This window comes from Callithrix jacchus, chromosome 5, assembly GCF_049354715.1.
Source record: "Callithrix jacchus isolate 240 chromosome 5, calJac240_pri, whole genome shotgun sequence".
NCBI lineage: Eukaryota > Metazoa > Chordata > Mammalia > Primates > Cebidae > Callithrix > Callithrix jacchus.
In genome coordinates this window covers 148,683,620-148,702,270 of record NC_133506.1, presented here as the reverse complement: position 1 = coordinate 148,702,270, position 18,651 = coordinate 148,683,620, and the positions used below count along the sequence as shown (strand labels likewise).

Below are 18,651 nucleotides of genomic sequence, written 5' to 3'. Positions count from 1 at the left end.
TCCCAGATGAGACAAAACTCTCATTCCTTTGGGTTTGGGATTGGATGGGATTTTCATGTTCCTTTAAGGAATTGCCGGTGTGTATACGAGGAAGGCAGTCTGGGGTTAACCGGCCAAGGGCAAACCACACAAGCACTGTGCAGGCATCGCACATTTCAGTCTTTGAAGAGTATCCTGGAGAATGTGACCTGGGGTCTCTTCACAATCCTGGACTCTTTTCTTGGTGGGGCAGGCTCAGTGCCATGTATGTTGCCAGAGGAAAGTGAGTCATCAAAGAAGCAGAATTCCTGCCTACATATCACAACTATGGGATTCACTTCCACCATTTCCAGGTGGAAGTGAGCCTAATATTTAAAAAATAATTTTGTTGTGATTGGAATTGCTACACCTGGAAAGGGAAGCAGGGCCCCCAGTGTCCCCCTGGCTTCTCAGACAGCTCCTCTCTAGGGCTGGGGGATGTCAATGTCTTTTCACAGAAGCAGCTGCCTGAGTCTCTGTAAGGTGGGAAGGAGACCCTGCATTCTCCCTTGGGGGCCTGCAGGACATCAGGAAGCCCCTCTGACATCTGAGACCAGCATATCCTAAGGGCGGAAGTGAGAAGCAGAGACGGTGTTTTCATATCAGCCACCTCCAGGTAACTGCAGCCCGTTTTATGATGCTCAGAGCATGTTCTGTGAATTCTGACCTGCACAGCCCTCCTTGCACCATTCCCCCTGCCTGAAACACTCACTTCCCCAAGTCCGCCTCTTGCTTTGAACCTAGCTCAGTTACTGCTCGGATACTCCAGACCACAGCAAGTGCAGAGTACTCTTTCTGAATGTCTGTAGTGCTCACTAACTGCATTATTCATTCGGTGATGGTATGTGTTACCTATGGTTGTCTGTTACTATTTGCATCACAGCTCTCTGAGCAGACAGCACATGTCTTAAGGGTAGGGAGTATGACTTATTTACCTCTATTCCAGTGTCTAGTACAGGATTTAGTACACAGTAGGTGCTGAATGAATGTTTGTGGGTGGGAATGATGATCTCGATATCAGGTAAGAAAATTAAAGAAATACTAACCTGTAATGACAGTCGCAGTTTTTCAAAATTTTCTTCTAATTCTTTCTTTTCAAGCTCATGAGTGGACATCAATTCTGGAAAGAAGACATTAAATTGTTAAGTTGGTCTTTCTTTTGAAAAGGATGAAACAAGGCTCTCTGGCAGACTACGACCAGAGGCTTCAGGTAAATAAATCACTCCTGTGCAGCAGATTCAAGCCTAAGGGGCTCCTCCACTGGTGTGAAATTGTGTGTGATGACTGGGATTGTATTCAGGAGAGAGAAAGAAAGAAGGGACTGGGGGAAAGGGGCGGGAAAGAGAAGATGGACAGACAGAGCACACACAGAGTGCGCACACTACACACACACACACACACACATCACATACACACACCACACGCACACATCACATACACACACCACACACAAACATCGCATAAATGCATACCACACACCACACACACACATCACATACACACACACCACACACACATCATATACATGCACACCACACATCCATCATATACACACACATGCCTACCACACACATCAATACACATACCACATACAATACACACCACACACATTTATCACACACACCCACACACCACACACACACCTACCACACACATTACATACATTCACACCACACACCATACACACATATATACCTACCATACAGACATCACATATACACACACCACATACCCTCCACACACACCTCCCACACACATCACATACACACACCACATACAACACATACACCATACACATCACACACACACTACATGCACACATATGCATTACCACACATACCACACATGCCACATACACATACCTACCACACACATACACATCACACAATCACATACACACATTACATGCCACACACTCATACACACCTGACACACAATCACACACAGCTAACATACACACAACCATGCACACACTCCCCCACATACATATACATACACACGTCCCCCACATCCCTACATACATACACACCACACCCATCCCACATACACATACATACCATATACAAACCTACACTGCACATCCATTACACACACACACACACCACACATATTCCCACACACCCCCACATACATATACTACACATACCACACACATATATACACCATACACATGCATAACACACCCACACACACCACACACACATCACACTCTCATAACGCACAATGCCCACACACCCCCAAATCCATACACATTTACACAAACATACACTTACACGCCTCCCCACATCCTTAGAGCACCATCTTTGTACACAACACATACCCACAACCCTCACACCATACACCACACACACCACACACACGACAAACACACTCCCCATGACATACACCAAACACACCACACATACACACATGCATACTCACACACTGCACACACCACAAACACCCACGCACATACCACACACACACACGTCCCCCCATACTTCCCACCATATACACACACACCTGCAGCCCCCATACCTCCTACCACACACATATTTACAGACATCCATATCCCCTCATACCTCCCACACCACACACACACACACATGCACACACACACACACACACACACACACTCTCTCTCTCTCTCTCTCTTTTACATTGAGCTGTACCACCATCCTGCCCAAGTCAGATCCTTTGTTCACATTATTCATTGATTCTCTAAACTGTTCTCATGGCAAAATAACTACTAGGTAATTAACATTAAATCCCATTTTTTTCCCCTCCCAGGATCATTCTTCCTTCCCCCTTCGAAGCAGCCATCTACGGTTGAGGAAGGCAGTGTTTCCAGATCAGCAGAGCTGCGAGCAGCCATCCTGCCAGCCAGGCTTGCCAGGTAGCCTCAGTGCTGTGTCTACACGGACACCTTGGTAGCCTCTTGGCGGCACTCTGAGAACCGCATGTCCCTGGGATTTGCCTCTGCAAAGATTTGGAGTTAAGACAACTCAGATGCAAGGAAGAACTAATTGGACTGTTTTCTCTTGGAGGGTTTGAAACAATTCTGTTCTGTGCAAAGTGTCATCCCAGCAATAATTTGCAAGTTAGGCAGAAAGAGATGTCATGTAAGAGTTATTAAGCAAATGGATTCTATTTTCCTCCAGATGGGAAGAGTCTTATTAGCTGGGTGAAGCCCATCTCATTCTGGCTACACAAGCAATTTGTTTTCATGTTCTAACGAGAGGGAGGAGGGTCTCATTAATCAGCCTGGATCAAATGCTTAGAATGGCAGCGCACTGCAGAACGACGATTACCATTCTGGCTGGCTGCAATTAGGAAAAACTTTGTGGTTTTCATTGACCCAAATCTTTTAACTAACGGTGATAAGGGTCACTAAGAAATCCAGTTGTACCAGCTGACCTTTACATTTGGAAAAGAAAAGTTTGTGTTGATTTCATTGATAGAGAGCCAGCCGACCTTTCCGGTCTGCCTGCCTCTGACTAAATGATTAGTTTCATAGTCATCGAGAGCAGCACCCTGACCATAATAATACATTTTTTAGCTACCATTACCTACACCTACCTGGCCTTATTTTTAAGTCATTATTTATAATTCAGGTTTTAAAAAATATTTAATAATTTAAAATATATTATAATTCAAAGCCCTTGAATGTGCTGAGTGAGACTTCATTAGTTAGAAAAATCTACCAAATCTATTTATGTGAAAATCCAGAAAAAATGGCAACATCATGGCTCACTGCACCGTTTCCATTCACGCTCTCTCCTGTGAGACCAGCTTCCTCCAGTGACAAATTTAACCACATTTTCAAAGAACGCCAGTGCCTCAAAGGAAAATAAGAGGCAGTATCCATTCTGAAGATGATAAAAGTGATTGCTAATATCTGTCTTCATCGTATATTTCTTTATTTCAAGTTCATGACCTCCGTCTCATGCTTAATATGGTGTTTAACACAATGGTTCTGAGGTTTTCCTTCATACTAGAATCACCTAGAAAGTTTTAAAACCTTCTGATGCCTGGGCTGCACCCTGGAGCAATTAAATTGGAATCTCAGAGGTAGGAGCCACACATCAGCATATTTTTAAAAACTTCCAGGTGGTTCCAATGTGTAGCCAAGGGTGGGGACCAGTACTCTGAGTGAGAGACACACTACCAGGAGCCAGGCGATCCATTTAACTAGCCCCCAGGAAAATACTGTCCCTTGCCTCCAGCTTGGTCACTTACTAATAGTTAGTTCCCAAGGTAGCGGGGGTGGTGCTTGAGGGTGACAGTAACATGGACCTTGGTTATGGCATACTGGGTCTTGTTCACAGAGAACATTTTTACAATAACAAGAACTGGGCTGGGCACGGTGGCTCACGCCTGTAATCCCAGCACTTTGGGAGGCTGAGGCAGACGGATCACTTCAGGTCGGGAGATCAAAACCATTCTGGCGGGCCGGGCATGGTGGCTCAAGTCTGTAATCCCAGCACTTTGGGAGGCCAAGGCGGGTGGATCACGAGGTCAAGAGATCGAGACCATCCTGGTCAACATGGTGAAACCCTGTCTCTACTAAAAAATACAAAAAATTAGCTGGGCACGGTGGCACGTGCCTGTATCCCAGCTACTCAGGAGGTTGAGGCAGGAGAATTGCCTGAATCCAGGAGGCAGAGGTTGCGGTGGGCCGAGATCGCGCCATTGCACTCCAGCCTGGGTAACAAGAGCGAAACTCCATCTCAAAAAAAAAAAAAGAACAAACAAACAAAAAAACAAAACCATCCTGGCTAACATGGTGAAATCCCGTCTCTACTGAAAATACAAAAAATTAGCTGAGTGTGGTGGCACACGCCTGTAGTACCAGCTACTTGGGAGGTTGAGGCAAGAGGATAGCTTGAACCCAGGAGGCAGAGGTTGCAGTGAGCCGAGATCACACCACTGCATGCCAGCCTGGGTAACAGAGCGAGACTCCATCTCAAAAAAAAAAACAAAACACAAAGTACACTATTTCCATGCCTAATTTAGACAGTGGCCCTCAAACGTGGCTATACATTAGAATTAGAATCGCCTAAGGAGTCTTAAGAAATCTTGATGCTTACACAGCACTGCCCATCAAGGACATCAGAATCCCTGGGGTGGGACTGAGGCTGGTTACAGCTCCCCAGGGGACCAGGAATTCCAGTATTCAACAAGGTTGAGGATAACTGCATTAGAGGAAAGAAGTAGCTACCTGGATCTTTGATTCCTATCTCTTCTTTTCCCAGGAGCCAACAGAAAACAATGCACCAAGAGGGAAAGACAGGAAAGGAAGGACAAGAGAGGAAGGGAGGGCTCCACACACCTGCAGCGGGAAGGCTCGGCCTGCACCACCCATCCCCGCTTGCTGTACACAAGGCTGGGAGCTACCTTGGACTCTGTGGTCGTGGTCATCCTGCAGGATCGCGATGGCAACCGTGTGATTATTTTCCATCTCTAGGAGAGCAGCCTCATGGCTGGCGGTGAGATCTTCCACCTGGAGGAGAGTTGCAGTTACTGGTTAGATAGAGGGCTGGGGAGTATCCTTGCTGCTTGGAGAGCAGAAGTGGAATTCCCTGAGTGGAAAAAGTCTGTGACCCAAAACATCAATGACAAGTCACAGCCTCGAGCTGAAGCAGGGGAGTTGGATTTTGTGGTGATGTGGCAGTCCCCGGAGTCACAGGGAGGTCACTGCCACAACCTGGCTCTTTGCAGGAGGGTCCAACTCCAGGTAGGGGATCGCTGCCTGAGGTACCTCTTTAGGGTCCTGAGTGTGGCTCCTGGACCATCCCTTTCCCACTCCTATTCCATCCCCTTGCACCACGATGATGGCAAAGGAAAGAAAAGGGTCCTCCCTATGAGGTCTGTTTCCCAGTGGCAGGGGAGCTGCAGTACACAAGGTAAGTGAGGGAGCTAATACTTACTGCGCTGCCCAAGACAGGTCACTCTACTTAACCCTCACAGCCACCATACGAAGTAGACCTTTTTATGCCCGATTGACAGACATAGAAACGGAGGCTCAGAGGAATGTGAAATGTTTTGCCCAAGGGCTGATACATGGCAGAGCTAGCAGTGGGACCCAGGTCTGTCTGACCCCAAAGGTGAAGCTCTTCCTAACGCACAACTGCTTTGTGCATTAGGTCTCCCCCAAGCAAGACCAGCAACGAACACCTTAGGATTCTCTCATCAATACCAGGTCAGGCTGGCAGGTCTGTGAGTCTCTTTTTAAATGTAAGGTTGCCCACCAGATTGGACCACCTGCGCAGGCAACATGGTGCTCCTGGGAAGGGAGCTGCTTCCCAGCTGCAGGAACACTTCCAGGAGTTTAATCGCCAGTGTGCAGCCAGTCCAGGATTCCTCGCTTTCACGTTTCCGGACCCCCTTCCCTACCTCTCACCTGCCTGCCTACCAGGTTTACTGTTATTGTTATTGTGGCTATTGTTTTAACTTCGAATGTACGACTTGCAGGAGTAATTGCCTAAACCGACCTCTCCCTATGATTTCAAATCTCTCCTGGATTCACTACACCAGTGTTTATCCAAATTCTCTGTCAGCAACCCACTGTAAAAATGACCATTGTACACAGTACCACAGCGCACACACCTACACACAACCACACCCGAACCGAAGCTTCACAAAAACAAAACTGCCCCTTCCATTTGCAAAAATCTGGCTTCTTTCTAGAGCACAGGCTCACATTTATGAAGCAGCCAGTAAGAATTCCCAACCTTGAAACCAGAAGGTGTTGAAGGGGATTGAAATAAGCCAACCCAAGAAAAGAACAAGATCTTTGTATGCACTGAAGGTCACCAAATCAAAGACAAAAGTGCTCGACCATTATGGCCTATGACAAACTTAGGCTGGCTGAAGCATCCTTCTCTCCTATTTAGAACCCTGGTGAGGCCCCTTAGATCACCACTGGGCCAACCTCTTCCCTGCACAGAGACAGAGTTCTGGGCTGTGCCATGGAGGCGTCTGTCAACACAGCCATTTGGTGGTCCTCATTCTCCGGAAAAGCAGCTGCTTCCTGTGACATGACTCCATTCCCACAGCTGTCTGCTCTTCAGCTGGGCTGACTGACAGCAGAGCACAGGCTTGGAAGGCCACCCTCTCAGACAGGTAAGAATACAGCTGTGGGTTGACTTGATGTAGCATTTACAAAATGTAGTAATCTGGGGCTTTGGCAAGTCACTTAGAGAAGACTTAGAGTTCAAATGAAGAAACGTACACTTTATACGGTCTCAGCTTCACCCATTAAACCCAAACCAGATTAAACTTCCATTTGTGCCCATCCACATGGGAGGAGACAGAGGGAGCCTGCCCAGTCCCTCTCTCTCCCATGCTCTCTGAATGGCTTTCCTTTTCAGATAACTATGGGGCCCTTCTTCACTTGGTCCCTGCTTACAGAGCCATGCCAGAGCTCGCAGTCTGCTGTCATCCCATGCCGGGCAGTGCCTTTGCCCCTCTGCAGCCCACCACCACACAGGCAGGTGTTGACAGAGGCCCCATCTCCACTGCACGGCCTCCTCTCGGAGCATGGAACCTCTGGGCTGTAATGGGAGACTCTGGTGCTGGGAGACAGAGGGCCCCCTGGGATCTCTTTCTATTTGATTAGAGAGAATGTGGTTTCTGCTGCACACAGCACAACTGTGAGCCTGCTCTGCAGGAAGGTTAAGGAGGCATAATGCAGATGATGGACAAAGTGGTCTCTATGCGTGAATTCATCCTGGGATGCTCCTCTTGTCATTTAGTCTAAAATGATTTCCTTACAAAAGCACAGAAAGTGTATCCTGGCTATGAGACAAGGCAAATGTAAACTCCAAAGGCTGAGCTCTGCTGCTCCCTATGGAGGAGGAATCTCTGCTGAGACTTGATGGAGAGTCACCATGCATCCAGACTGGCAGTCCCTGCAGCGAGTGGCTTTGGAGAAAGTCGTGGAGTCAGACAAACTTAGGGTCTCAGAGGAATGGGTCAAAGGTCACAAGCCTGATCCTTGCATGTCAGGCTCTGTGGCTGCCTGTGTGTGGAGACAGTCAAAGGCAGCCCAGAAACCAGGGCTGGAAGCTGGGCTGAACATGTTTGGGGCAAAAAAGAAAAATGCATGTGCGTTTACAGTCTGTTTTGCAGGCTTGATAAAGGGAGTGTGGCTATTTGGCGTCTGTTACCGTGCAGCTTGCTTTAGAAGGAGAGCTGACTTTCACACATTAAACACCTTTATCATTGTGCCTTTAAAATAAAAATTATACCTTGTCTTTAAACTCACTTGAGAAAGCCAAGAAGCAAATGCCACCCCCATGCCTCCCTCAGCACTCCAGCCAGCGGGGTCCTGCAGCTCCCACCATGCTTGCGGCTCTGGGCCCTGGCTGCACACAGACATTCCCTGGCAGAATCCAAAACAGCTGGCTGCCAGACCTCATCAGTGACGCTGATTCAATTAGTGTGGGCAGAGGCCGAGGAGGGGTGTTTTGCTATTTCTCTAAGTGACCCACCGGTGTAGCCAGAGCACACACCATGGCAGAGAGCCAGCCCCTGCCCCCTGAGATGGTGGGGGCCCAAGCAAGAAGCAGCTCTGGCTGGCTTTGTCACGAGGGAGGTGCTGCTGCAAAGCCAGAGGTCAGCCTGCCCTGGCCAGCGAGTCCCAATTTGAGTAGAGTGACATTTGCAGTCTCAGAAAATCCTGCGTGTCAGAACCAAAGCAGCACCTGCGCCTGCTGCCGGCTGTTGGGGGCCGCTGGGTCATGAGGAGATACCAGACCAGCCAACCTGATTTTTTACTTTTATTGATTGATTGATTGAGATGGAATCTCACCCAGGCTGGAGTGCAGTGGTGTGATCTCGGCTCATTGCAACCTCCGCCTCCCGGGTTCAAGTGATTCTCCTGCCCTCAGCCTCCTGAGTAACTGGGATTACAGGTGCCTGCCACCACACCCAGTTAATTTTTGTATTTTTAGTAGAGATGGAGTTTCACCATGTTGGTCAGGCTAGTCTTGAACTTTTGACCTTGTGATCCACCCGCCTCAGCCTCCCAAAATGCTAGGATCATAGCCATGAGCCACTGCGCCCAGCCGTGAACCTGATTTTTAAGGTTCCAGAAGGACACAGATGTCACTGTCTGTGGGGTTAGCACTGCCCAGTGCAACTGTCCCTGAGAAGGAGGCCCCCAGAGTGGAGAGTCCAGCATGGAGCCTGAAACCACAGATCATCCTCGTGTCCATGTCAGTCACCCCCTTGAGTCTCCTCTCCCGTGAAACAGGAACACTGATTCTATCTGGTAGTTAGACTACTGGCCTGGGTGCATTTCATCTTCCTCGCTTCCTGCGTGTTCTCTGCTAGAGAAGCTGAAGCCTGGGGAAACAGCCAACTTTCTGCAGCAGGAGCAGAGTCAGGGGCCTGAATAATTCATAGGCTTGACTCTGGTTCCCCCAAACCAATGGGTTTCTGTAGGAAAGAGTCACTCACATGTAAAGCATTCAGATGTGATTTCTGACACTTCCAGCTGCGAGGATGAGATGCGAAATTCTCAGTTCCTCAACAAGCTGTGTACATTTCTCACCCGCATTACAGTTCCTTGGGCACTTATCTCGAAGCTTCCTCAGTGGATAGATAAGCAAGCCCACATTTTATAAATCTTACTATCTCTTGCAGTATCCTGTCACAGTGCTTTGCGTATGTACAATGCACATTCTATAAATATTCTTTGCACAGGTGAATGAGTACATAAATGAACAGCTTTTGCCTTCATAAAGGATCATAAACAGAATGCAGAGCTCTCATACGACTGAACATTTTTGAATGATGCCCAGGTAGCTTATATAAGTCATTTTCATGTGGAAAAGTCAAGGGCTTCTTTCCTTTCATCACTCCAGTTTGAAATCTCTAAAAGGCTGCCATGTCCAGTTTTAAAAAGAGATGAAGCACATCTCTTGGCACATGCTTCTGTGCAGGTGAGCCCTTAGTGAGGCATCCTGGCCCCCAAGTGGACACGCTCCCATCAGCAGTTCCTCTGCTCCAGGTACCACCACGAGAGTCTTCGTTCAGGGTCTCCTGCTGCGGACCACCTCTTGCCCCTTCTCCTCACCTTCTGGCACCTTCTCAACCAACCCAGACCTTCGGATCAGCAGCCTTTGGTAGACATGGGTATAAACGTGTTCTGTGTAAAATTGGGAACAAACAGTCCGTGGAGACAGAGGCGTAGAACAGGTTGGTATTCATACCATGTTTGAGATGTATAAAGAAGCTGTAAAATGAGCAAGGCTGTAGACAGCAGCCCGTGCAAATGTCAGCCTACAGGAGTGACATGCAGACAGCCTGGGAGGCATGACGCCGGGGGCTCAGTTTCTCATCCTAACACCAACAGGTAACTTTAGCTGTAACCTATTCTGTTTCCTAGTCTCTATGGCCTAACCTGCCTCAAAGAGGGAGGTGTGTCTGGCTTTTATAGGCCTTTAGGAAAGAAGAATGACTGACCTGAGATACTGTATAGAATAAAATGCCATAAAGTAAGAGTTTTTTATTACAATGATAGTAATTAGTATTACTCTTCAATTCCTCCCAGGTCCCCTAAGAGTCACAAGCCTCTTCTGGGCAGTGGGAGGGCTGGGTGGGTACTGCTGCCTGGGACATCCACTTAGAAGCAGCCCAGGAGGGTGGCCCAACAGTTTCTGACAATGAAGGCCACTCAACACTAACCTGAATGTCAAGTGACATTTAAAGGGTGCTCTTCACAAATGTCAATTTACCTTAAGCACATCATAAGACCACTATATAAAGCAACACACCAATAAGAAGGTGGGGATGAAGGCACTGGAGCTGGAGATCTTAGAAGCAACAGAAAAGAAAGGAGCAGTGCTCATGGAAGCAGAGTGGGTGCATGGAATCATCTGCCCCTCTCTCATCAGCGTTAACAGCAGTCATGGACAGGGCGGCTGCCGTGGGGTGGGAGCATCTGCCTCCTTCCGGCTTTCATAGTTACAAGCTCCCTGGGAATGGTCCTCCAGCTAGTCTGTGGATGCATTTTCCTCTCCAGTAAGGTTTCTGGGTGAAAGTTAACTGTTGGCATTCATTGAGCACATGGATATTGTGTGGTACTCTGCCAGCATGGTTCCAGGTGCCAGGATTCCGCAGGAGACCTGGCAGGCAATTCTAACTTAGTGGTTGACAGCAGGGAGTACTGAGTGAACCCTGGCTTCTCCGTGAGCAGCTCTGTGAATTCTGGCAAATTACTGAACCACGGGAGCTTGGCTTTCTCCTTGTAAAATGGGAATAAGAATACCTTCCTCGTTAGGGCGACCATGAGGACTGTGAGTCAGTTCATGCAAAGGGCTTAGAGCAGTGTCTGGTGTAGGACAAGTGCTAGATACATGTTTGCTTGTTATTCTTTCTGCCCTCATGGAATAGAAAGATGATAAATAAGGTAGAAAAGCAAAATGTATGTGTGAGTGATAAGTGCCGAAGAACAATAATAGTGGGAAGGGGACAGAAAGAGATTGTATGTGGTGAAGGGAGGAATGATAATTTTGGATAAAGATCTCACTGAGAGGGTGACATTGGAGAAAAGTCTAGAAGGGAGGGTGAGAGGGAACCATACACTGTCTAGAGGGAGAGCATCCCAGGCAGAAGGCACATCAAGTGTGGAAACCCTGAGGAAGAGTGAAGGACGTGAGAGGGGCTGGAGGAGAAGATAAGAGGGGGTGGCAAGGAGAAAGCAGCTCAGAAAGTGAACTGTTCTCAAAGCTCACCTACTGACCAGGACTTCTTGCTAATGTGGCACTGGCTCCCCTCCGCCTGCTGCCCGCATCACCTGACGGCAGAGCTCGAGCCGCACTGCAGACTGACCTGCTCTTGGTGCTGACACCCGATGCTGAGCAGCTGGCCACGGTGCTCCTCCTGCAGGCGCGCCATCTCCGCCTCGAATTGCAGCTGCAGCCGCTCCTCCAGCTCCTGGAGCTCAGCCTGCTGCTGCCAGCCCAGCTTCTTCACCTCGTCCTCAAACCGCCTCTCCAGCTCCTCCTTCTCCTTTTGTAGTTTCTCGCACTTTGCTGTATGGAAGGCTGGGTGCAAAGTACAAGATCTTTCTTAAAAAAATGGATAGGAAGCATGGGAAGGACTCAGCCTCCATGGTCAGATCATTAAGGCTGGTGTAATAAATTGGGCGAGGTCCTCTGACTTCTGCAGGGCTGCACCTTGTAAAGTGCTGTCCTTTCTACCCATTAGATCACCACCACAGACCCTGGATGTTGAGGAGAAGCTGCAACCTCACGGAGCTCTGGAGACTTGCCCAAGGTCATCCAGTGGGTGGAAAAGGAGCTGGGAAGGCAAATTTGGGCTTTCTGATTGCAAGGTCACAAGGGCAGGTTTTCAGAAGGTCTCCACAGACATGAAACATATGGAGCATCTGGTAAAAATGTAGACGCTGAAATGTGCCTTGGACCAATCAGAGCCCATGAGGCAGGAATTCAGGATCTCAACTTCTAGTAAAGCCCCTGGGTGACTCTTACGGCCATCAAGGCTTGAGAGCTGCCACTGTGGAAGCTGGGGATAGGAATAGGGCCTGGCACCTAAGGCTATTCTCTTCTGGCTAAAATGCCAAACAGGACAATCTCCAAGAAGGTGTGGGGGTTTCCTTTCAGGTACCCTGAAGTTTTCTGCTTGATATTTCTTTGGCATAGGCACTCCACCCCTAACCACAAAGTCGTCGTTTGCTTCAAGTGTGCCAGCTGACAACAGAGCATGGAGCAATGACAGCAGTCCCCATGGCCCCTGCCTGAGCTCCCACTCTGAGCCTGTTCTGTCTCAGTGTCTGTGCCTCCCCTGTGCTGTGGGCAAAAGCCGAGTGCTTCCATTCCAAAGACCTCTTCCTGAGCTGCACACCTGCTTCCAAGACCTTGACAATCTACTACGTCTAGGTCAAATGGGGCTGATTATATACACACCCAAATGCAAATGCCAAGGTACACAGACATCATTTACATTCTGCAAAGGTCTACCATGCTCACTGCTCTGTGCTACAAACTGGGAGACATTGACATTTACGTTAAGATAGAGTGAGCAGGTAAAGGTGCTGATTAACTGTAATCCACACCCTAGCGGTGGTTAGTGATGACAGAAATATACATCCAAGGTTGCTAGATAGCATTTAAAACACCCTAATCAGAAGTCCCATGCTAGAGAGGCAGCTAATTAAAGGGCTTCTTTGCCACATTTGGCTCTGAAAAATTTAATTAGCATAAGGGTTGTTAACGTTTTTTTCTTAACAAGATAAAAATGGTAGATTGGGTAGATACTGTACAGGCATCTTGCCCTTGTGTGAAGGGTGTGTAAGAACCTGGCCAGCCCAGCAGCCTAACACTGTCCCCAGTGGTCTTCCTAGCCCACCCAAGGGCTTCTATTGGGCCAGTGTCCCACATCCCATCATTTAATGGAGGACTCTGGTCTGCCAATGCCATCAGGGCGCACCGAGGGCAGGGTGGTGGGAGCTGCTCATTCTGTGTGCAGGCAGTCAGGAGAGGCACTGTAGGCAGAGAATGTACAGGCGAAAACCAAACTGACTTTAAAAGACCTCTGGCTTTTGATTAGTGCCTTGCACCAACAATTCTAAACAATATTGGTGGAAAAATATTCCTCCTCAAAAAAGCTTTTGTTGCTCTAAGTTCTGAACAATTTCTAAAGTGACTTACCTTTCAGGTTTTTGAACTGTTGAGAGCTTTTTATTTTTTCAATCACAAACAGAGAGAAAACATAGAAGTACAGTATAATGATATTATTATGTAATAAAAATGATTTTCAAAGGACTTTTTTTTTTCCTTGAACCATTTGAGAGTAAGATGCCGACCTGCTGGATGTGAGCCATCTCCCAGTGCACATTCCCTACAAATAAGAGCTTTCGGACTCAACCTCAGCCCTGTCATCAAATTCAGGGAAGACACTGCCACAATAGTGCCACCCGATGCTCAGACCCTCTTAAGTTTCACAGGTTGTTCTGATGACGTCCTTTCTAGAAAAGGAATTCAGCCCTGAATCACAAGTTGCGCCAAAGGAGGCTCCTGTCTCCTTAGTCTGCTTCAGGCTGGGAGAGTTCCTTAGTCTTTCCTTGACTTTTGGAACCTGAATTTTAAAGACAACTGGCCGGGAGTGTTGTAGAATGTCTCTGAATTTAGCGCGTCGGATGTTTTCTTCCTATTCCATTGAGCTCACGCCTGTTTGGCAGGAATATTACAGAACTGGCACTGAATTCTTCTCAATTAATACATCTAAATAATATCTTGAAAATGGAAGTTTCTTCTTTTTAAATTCTTTGTGTAGTGGGTCAGGAAAATAATGTGTATTACTGATTATTACACGGTGATGCTGAAAATAATTTTGTGGTATAGACAGGGTGTTAAAAATGGTCCATTTGGGGTATAAAATTAGGTGTGCCCCTGAATATATATATTACTGCCACATCTGCTGCAAGTAGATCTTTTACCTGAGGTATTTCTAAGGAACAAAGCGCTGGAAGGCTCCAAGCTTCAGAGCGCAGGGAGGAAGCTGACATTTTCCTTGCCTGCTAGTAATTATTAGTATGAAAGGCAAACTTAGTTGGATACTTTGTGGTACCTGGTAATGAGGTCGCGGCAGGAGACCCCCAGAGGCCTCCCCTTCCTCTGGTCACTGGAGGCTACCGTCCCCACACAAGGAACTTAATGAACAATGACTGATAGGCAATGTGGCTCAGGGGTGGTGGTGGTGGTGGTGAGGACACGCCTATTCCCGGGAGTTCTGAGACCCCAGCTTACTCAGCTCCAGCTCTCCCTAAAGACCCTCCAACCAAAAAAAGGCGATCAGGATTTCACCAGGGAATTGAGCTAGCGAACAAGGCTCTCATGATTCACAGAAGCGGTAAGAGGTACATATGTAAAGATAGGTTTATCCTGGGATGAATGGGTGTTAAGAGAACAAAGACCATAGAATGTCAATTAAGAAACAGTGATTGACAGATTGACACAATGCCAAATTAAGTCAAGTAGAGAAGCAAAAATTTTATCTACCTTGGGAGAAAGCACAGAGTCACCCTACAGACAAAAACTTGAGCCCCTGCTGCCCACTAGGGCATCCCAGGGAACGAGCCCCATGTGGACTCCCCAGTGCATGGGGCGGATCTGCAAGGCACTCTTGACTCTACACTTCAGTGTGAACTAGCTTCATGGTGTCCTCTGCCTCATGCATCACGTACCTATGGATGGGATAAGTAAAGCAGTGACCTCGATGTGTTTGCTTGTATTCAGGTCTACCAAGAAGCTCACTTAGAGGTGACACACACGGCCAAGGAACATGAAAAAAAGGTCAGTGCCCTTGCAAATTGAAGCAGGAAATCATTTTTCATCTACGAGGCTGATAAAGATAAGATGTTCTGCTAACACAGGAAGAGTATGAGGAAACTGTCACTCAGTGGACTGTAGGTGAAATGTAATTGATACAGCTACTTTGGAGGGCAAAGATATCTTTCAAAATTTAAATGACAGGGACAGCAGCATTAGAGGTGGGAGATAAAGAATATGGGTTTCTTTTAGGAATGATGAAAATGCTCTAAAATGGATTGTGGTGACAGTTTCCCATGACTCTGAATATGCTGAAAACCACCAAACTGTACACTTGGGTGGACCATATAGCAGATGAATTATATCTCAATAAAATTTTTGCCAAAAGAGAGGAAGAACATTTTTAAAAAACTAACGAGACATGGAATATATCTCAGAGGATAAATTTGGATGTAGGATAAATTTAGATGTAGAAGAAAAGTTCATATTCTGATTTTAAAACTATAATAATGGTGAAGATAAATGCTGGCAAAATAAAACAATGAAAACACCACCACAACACTGTTGTACACACACACACCCCTACAGATATACAGCCATGCATTGCTTAATGATGGGGATATGTTCTGAGAGATGCTTTATTAGGAAATCTCATCGTTGTGCAAATATCTTGGAGAGTACTCACACACCTAGATGGCACAGCCTCCTACACAATACTGTAGGAAGTTATAACATAATGGTAAGTATTTGTGAATCTAAACATACCTACACATTAACACAGTACAGTGAATCTAAACATACCTATACATTAACACAGTACAGTGAAAATATGGAATATAAAAACCGGAACACCTGTACAGGGTACTTACCCTAAGTGAAGCATGCAGGACTGGAAGCTGCTCTGGTGAGTGAGTGGTGAGTGAGTGAGTGAGGAGTGAGTGGTGAGTGAGTGAGTGGTAAGTGGTGAGTGAGTGGTGAGGGGTGAGTGAATGGTGAGTGAGTGGTGAGTGGTGAGTGAGTGAGTGGTGAGTGGTGAGTGAGTGAGTGGTGAGTGAGTGGTGAGTGGTGAGTGAGTGAGTGGTGAGTGGTGAGTGGTGAGTGAATGGTGTGAGTGAGTGAGGAGTGAGTGGTGAGTGGTGAGTGGTGAGTGAGTGGTGAGTGAGTGAGTGAGGAGTGAGTGGTGAGTGAGTGAGTGAGGAGTGAGTGGTGAGTGGTGAGTGGTGAGTGAGTGGTGAGTGAGTCGAGTGGTGAGTGGTGAGTGGTGAGTGAGTGGTGAGTGGTGAGTGGTGAGTGGTGAGTGGTGAGTGGTGAGTGGTAGAGTGAGTGGTGAGTGGTGAGTGAGTGGTGAGTGAGTGAGTGGTGAGTGAGTGGTGAGTGAGTTGTGAGTGAGTGAGTGGTGAGTGGTGAGTGAGTGGTGAGTGGTGAGTGGTGAGTGGTGAGTGGTGAGTGAGTGAGTGGTGAGTGAGTGGTGAGTGGTGAGTGGTGAGTGAGTGGTGAGTGGTGAGTGGTGAGTGAGTGGTGAGTGGTGAGTGGTGAGTGAGTGGTGAGTGGTGAGTGGTGAGTGGTGAGTGAGTGGTGAGTGAGTGGTGAGTGAGTGCTGAGTGGTGAGTGAGTGAGTGGTGAGTGGTGAGTGAGTGAGTGGTGAGTGAGTGGTGAGTGGTGAGTGGTGAGTGAGTGGTGAGTGGTGAGTGGTGAGTGAGTGGTGAGTGGTGAGTGGTGAGTGAGTGGTGAGTGGTGAGTGAGTGGTGAGTGAGTGGTGAGTGGTGAGTGAGTGGTGAGTGAGTGCTGAGTGGTGAGTGAGTGAGTGGTGAGTGAGTGGTGAGTGAGTGGTGAGTGAGTGGTGAGTGGTGAGTGGTGAGTGGTGAGTGAGTGGTGAGTGGTGAGTCGAGTGCTGAGTGGTGAGTGGTGAGTGAGTGGTGAGTGAAGGCCTGTGACATGACTGGGCGCTACTGGAGACTTTACAAACCCTGTGCTCTGAGGCCACACTAGATCTATTAGGTTAACCTTAGCTTACCATAACCTTTTCATCTTTCAAACTTTTTAAATAACACTTAGCCTAAATGCAATTATACTGTAAAGCTGTTCAAACATGCTTTTTCTTTATATCATTATTCTAAAGGCTTTTTTCTATTTTTAAAATTTTTAAGCGTTTTTGTGAAAAACTAAGACACAAATACACATATTAGCCTAAGCCTGCACAGGCTCAGGACCATCAACAGCCCTATCTTTCTCCATCTTCCAAACTTCACCTCTTGTCCCCCTGGAAAGTCCTCAGGGGCAGTAACACCCATGGAGCTGCCATCTCCTAGGGAAACAATGCCTTCTTCCGCAGTACTGCTTGAAGGATCGGCCTGAGGCTGTTTTACAGTAAACTTTTGTTCTATAATAAACAGAAGGAGTAGCCTCTAAAATAATTATAAAAAATATAGCATCGTAAAGATTCCACAGGAATTCCAGATTAATAAAAAAGAAAAGAGAGAATAACCAAATTGAAGCAATAAAAAACGATAAAGGGAATATCACCACAGATTCCACAGAAATTCCAGATTAATAAAAAAGAAAAGAGAGAATACGTAAACCAGTAACAAAGTCATGCTATGATCCAGTATTAGGTACTGAGCGTAACTGCGTGTGCTAGACTCTCATACAATTGGCAGCTCGTTAGGTTTGTTGATAGCAGCATCGCCTCAAAGCTATGAGTAACGCACTGGGCAGTGAGGCTCTGACGTCACCAGGTAATAGGAACGTGGCAGCTTCATTGTAATCTCATGGGATCACCTTTGTACATGAGATCTGTTGTTGACTGCAATGTTGTTACGTGGTGCATGGCCATACATGGAACCTAGGAGTCATCCTTACCTCTTCTTAGCTAGAGATGCATTCAGCACATAAACCTCAAATGAAAATAATAACAACATTGCAAATTATTTGTCTTTAGAAAGTACTGTTTTGCCTGAAAAAAATCATTTATCCCATGCCCGTATCAGTAAGCTTTAACTCCAGAAGACCAAGGCAACAAGCAATAAGTTGACTTGTGTAGATGGAATAAAAGAAGAAAGTATGTAAATGAATAAAAACGAGTTATTGGCATTGGTGAAAAATTAAATGACACCTACCTTTTAACACGATAAGTTCACAAGTGCATAAAAAATTGGGTCGAGGACAACCACTATAGCATAATTTGCCTTAGGGAACTCGTAGGGGGCTGGTTAAATTATGACAAATCCAGTACACATATAGGTTGAATCCTATGCCAATGGGATATGGGTAACCAGTAAAAAAATAAGGCAGACCTTTCTGTAGTATCATGAAATGACCTCTGTGATCTGTTTTTAACCAAGAAAGGGCAAGA

General features: G+C 46.9%; 1 protein-coding gene across 8 annotated transcripts in view; it reads right to left on the bottom strand.

Annotated features, from left to right (window-relative positions):
* The window catches only part of MTUS2 (microtubule associated scaffold protein 2), a 744,933-nt gene that overhangs the window by 11,721 nt on the left and 714,561 nt on the right, over positions 1 to 18,651 (bottom strand). For all 8 annotated transcript variants that reach the window (XM_078375228.1, XM_078375229.1, XM_054256733.2 and 5 more), the window contains 3 exons: positions 11,839 to 12,053; positions 5,395 to 5,500; positions 1,065 to 1,138 (listed from right to left, as the gene is read on the bottom strand). In XM_078375228.1, the coding sequence (XP_078231354.1) occupies positions 1,065 to 1,138; positions 5,395 to 5,500; positions 11,839 to 12,053 (395 nt within the window). The remainder of the gene's footprint in view (positions 1 to 1,064; positions 1,139 to 5,394; positions 5,501 to 11,838; positions 12,054 to 18,651) is intronic.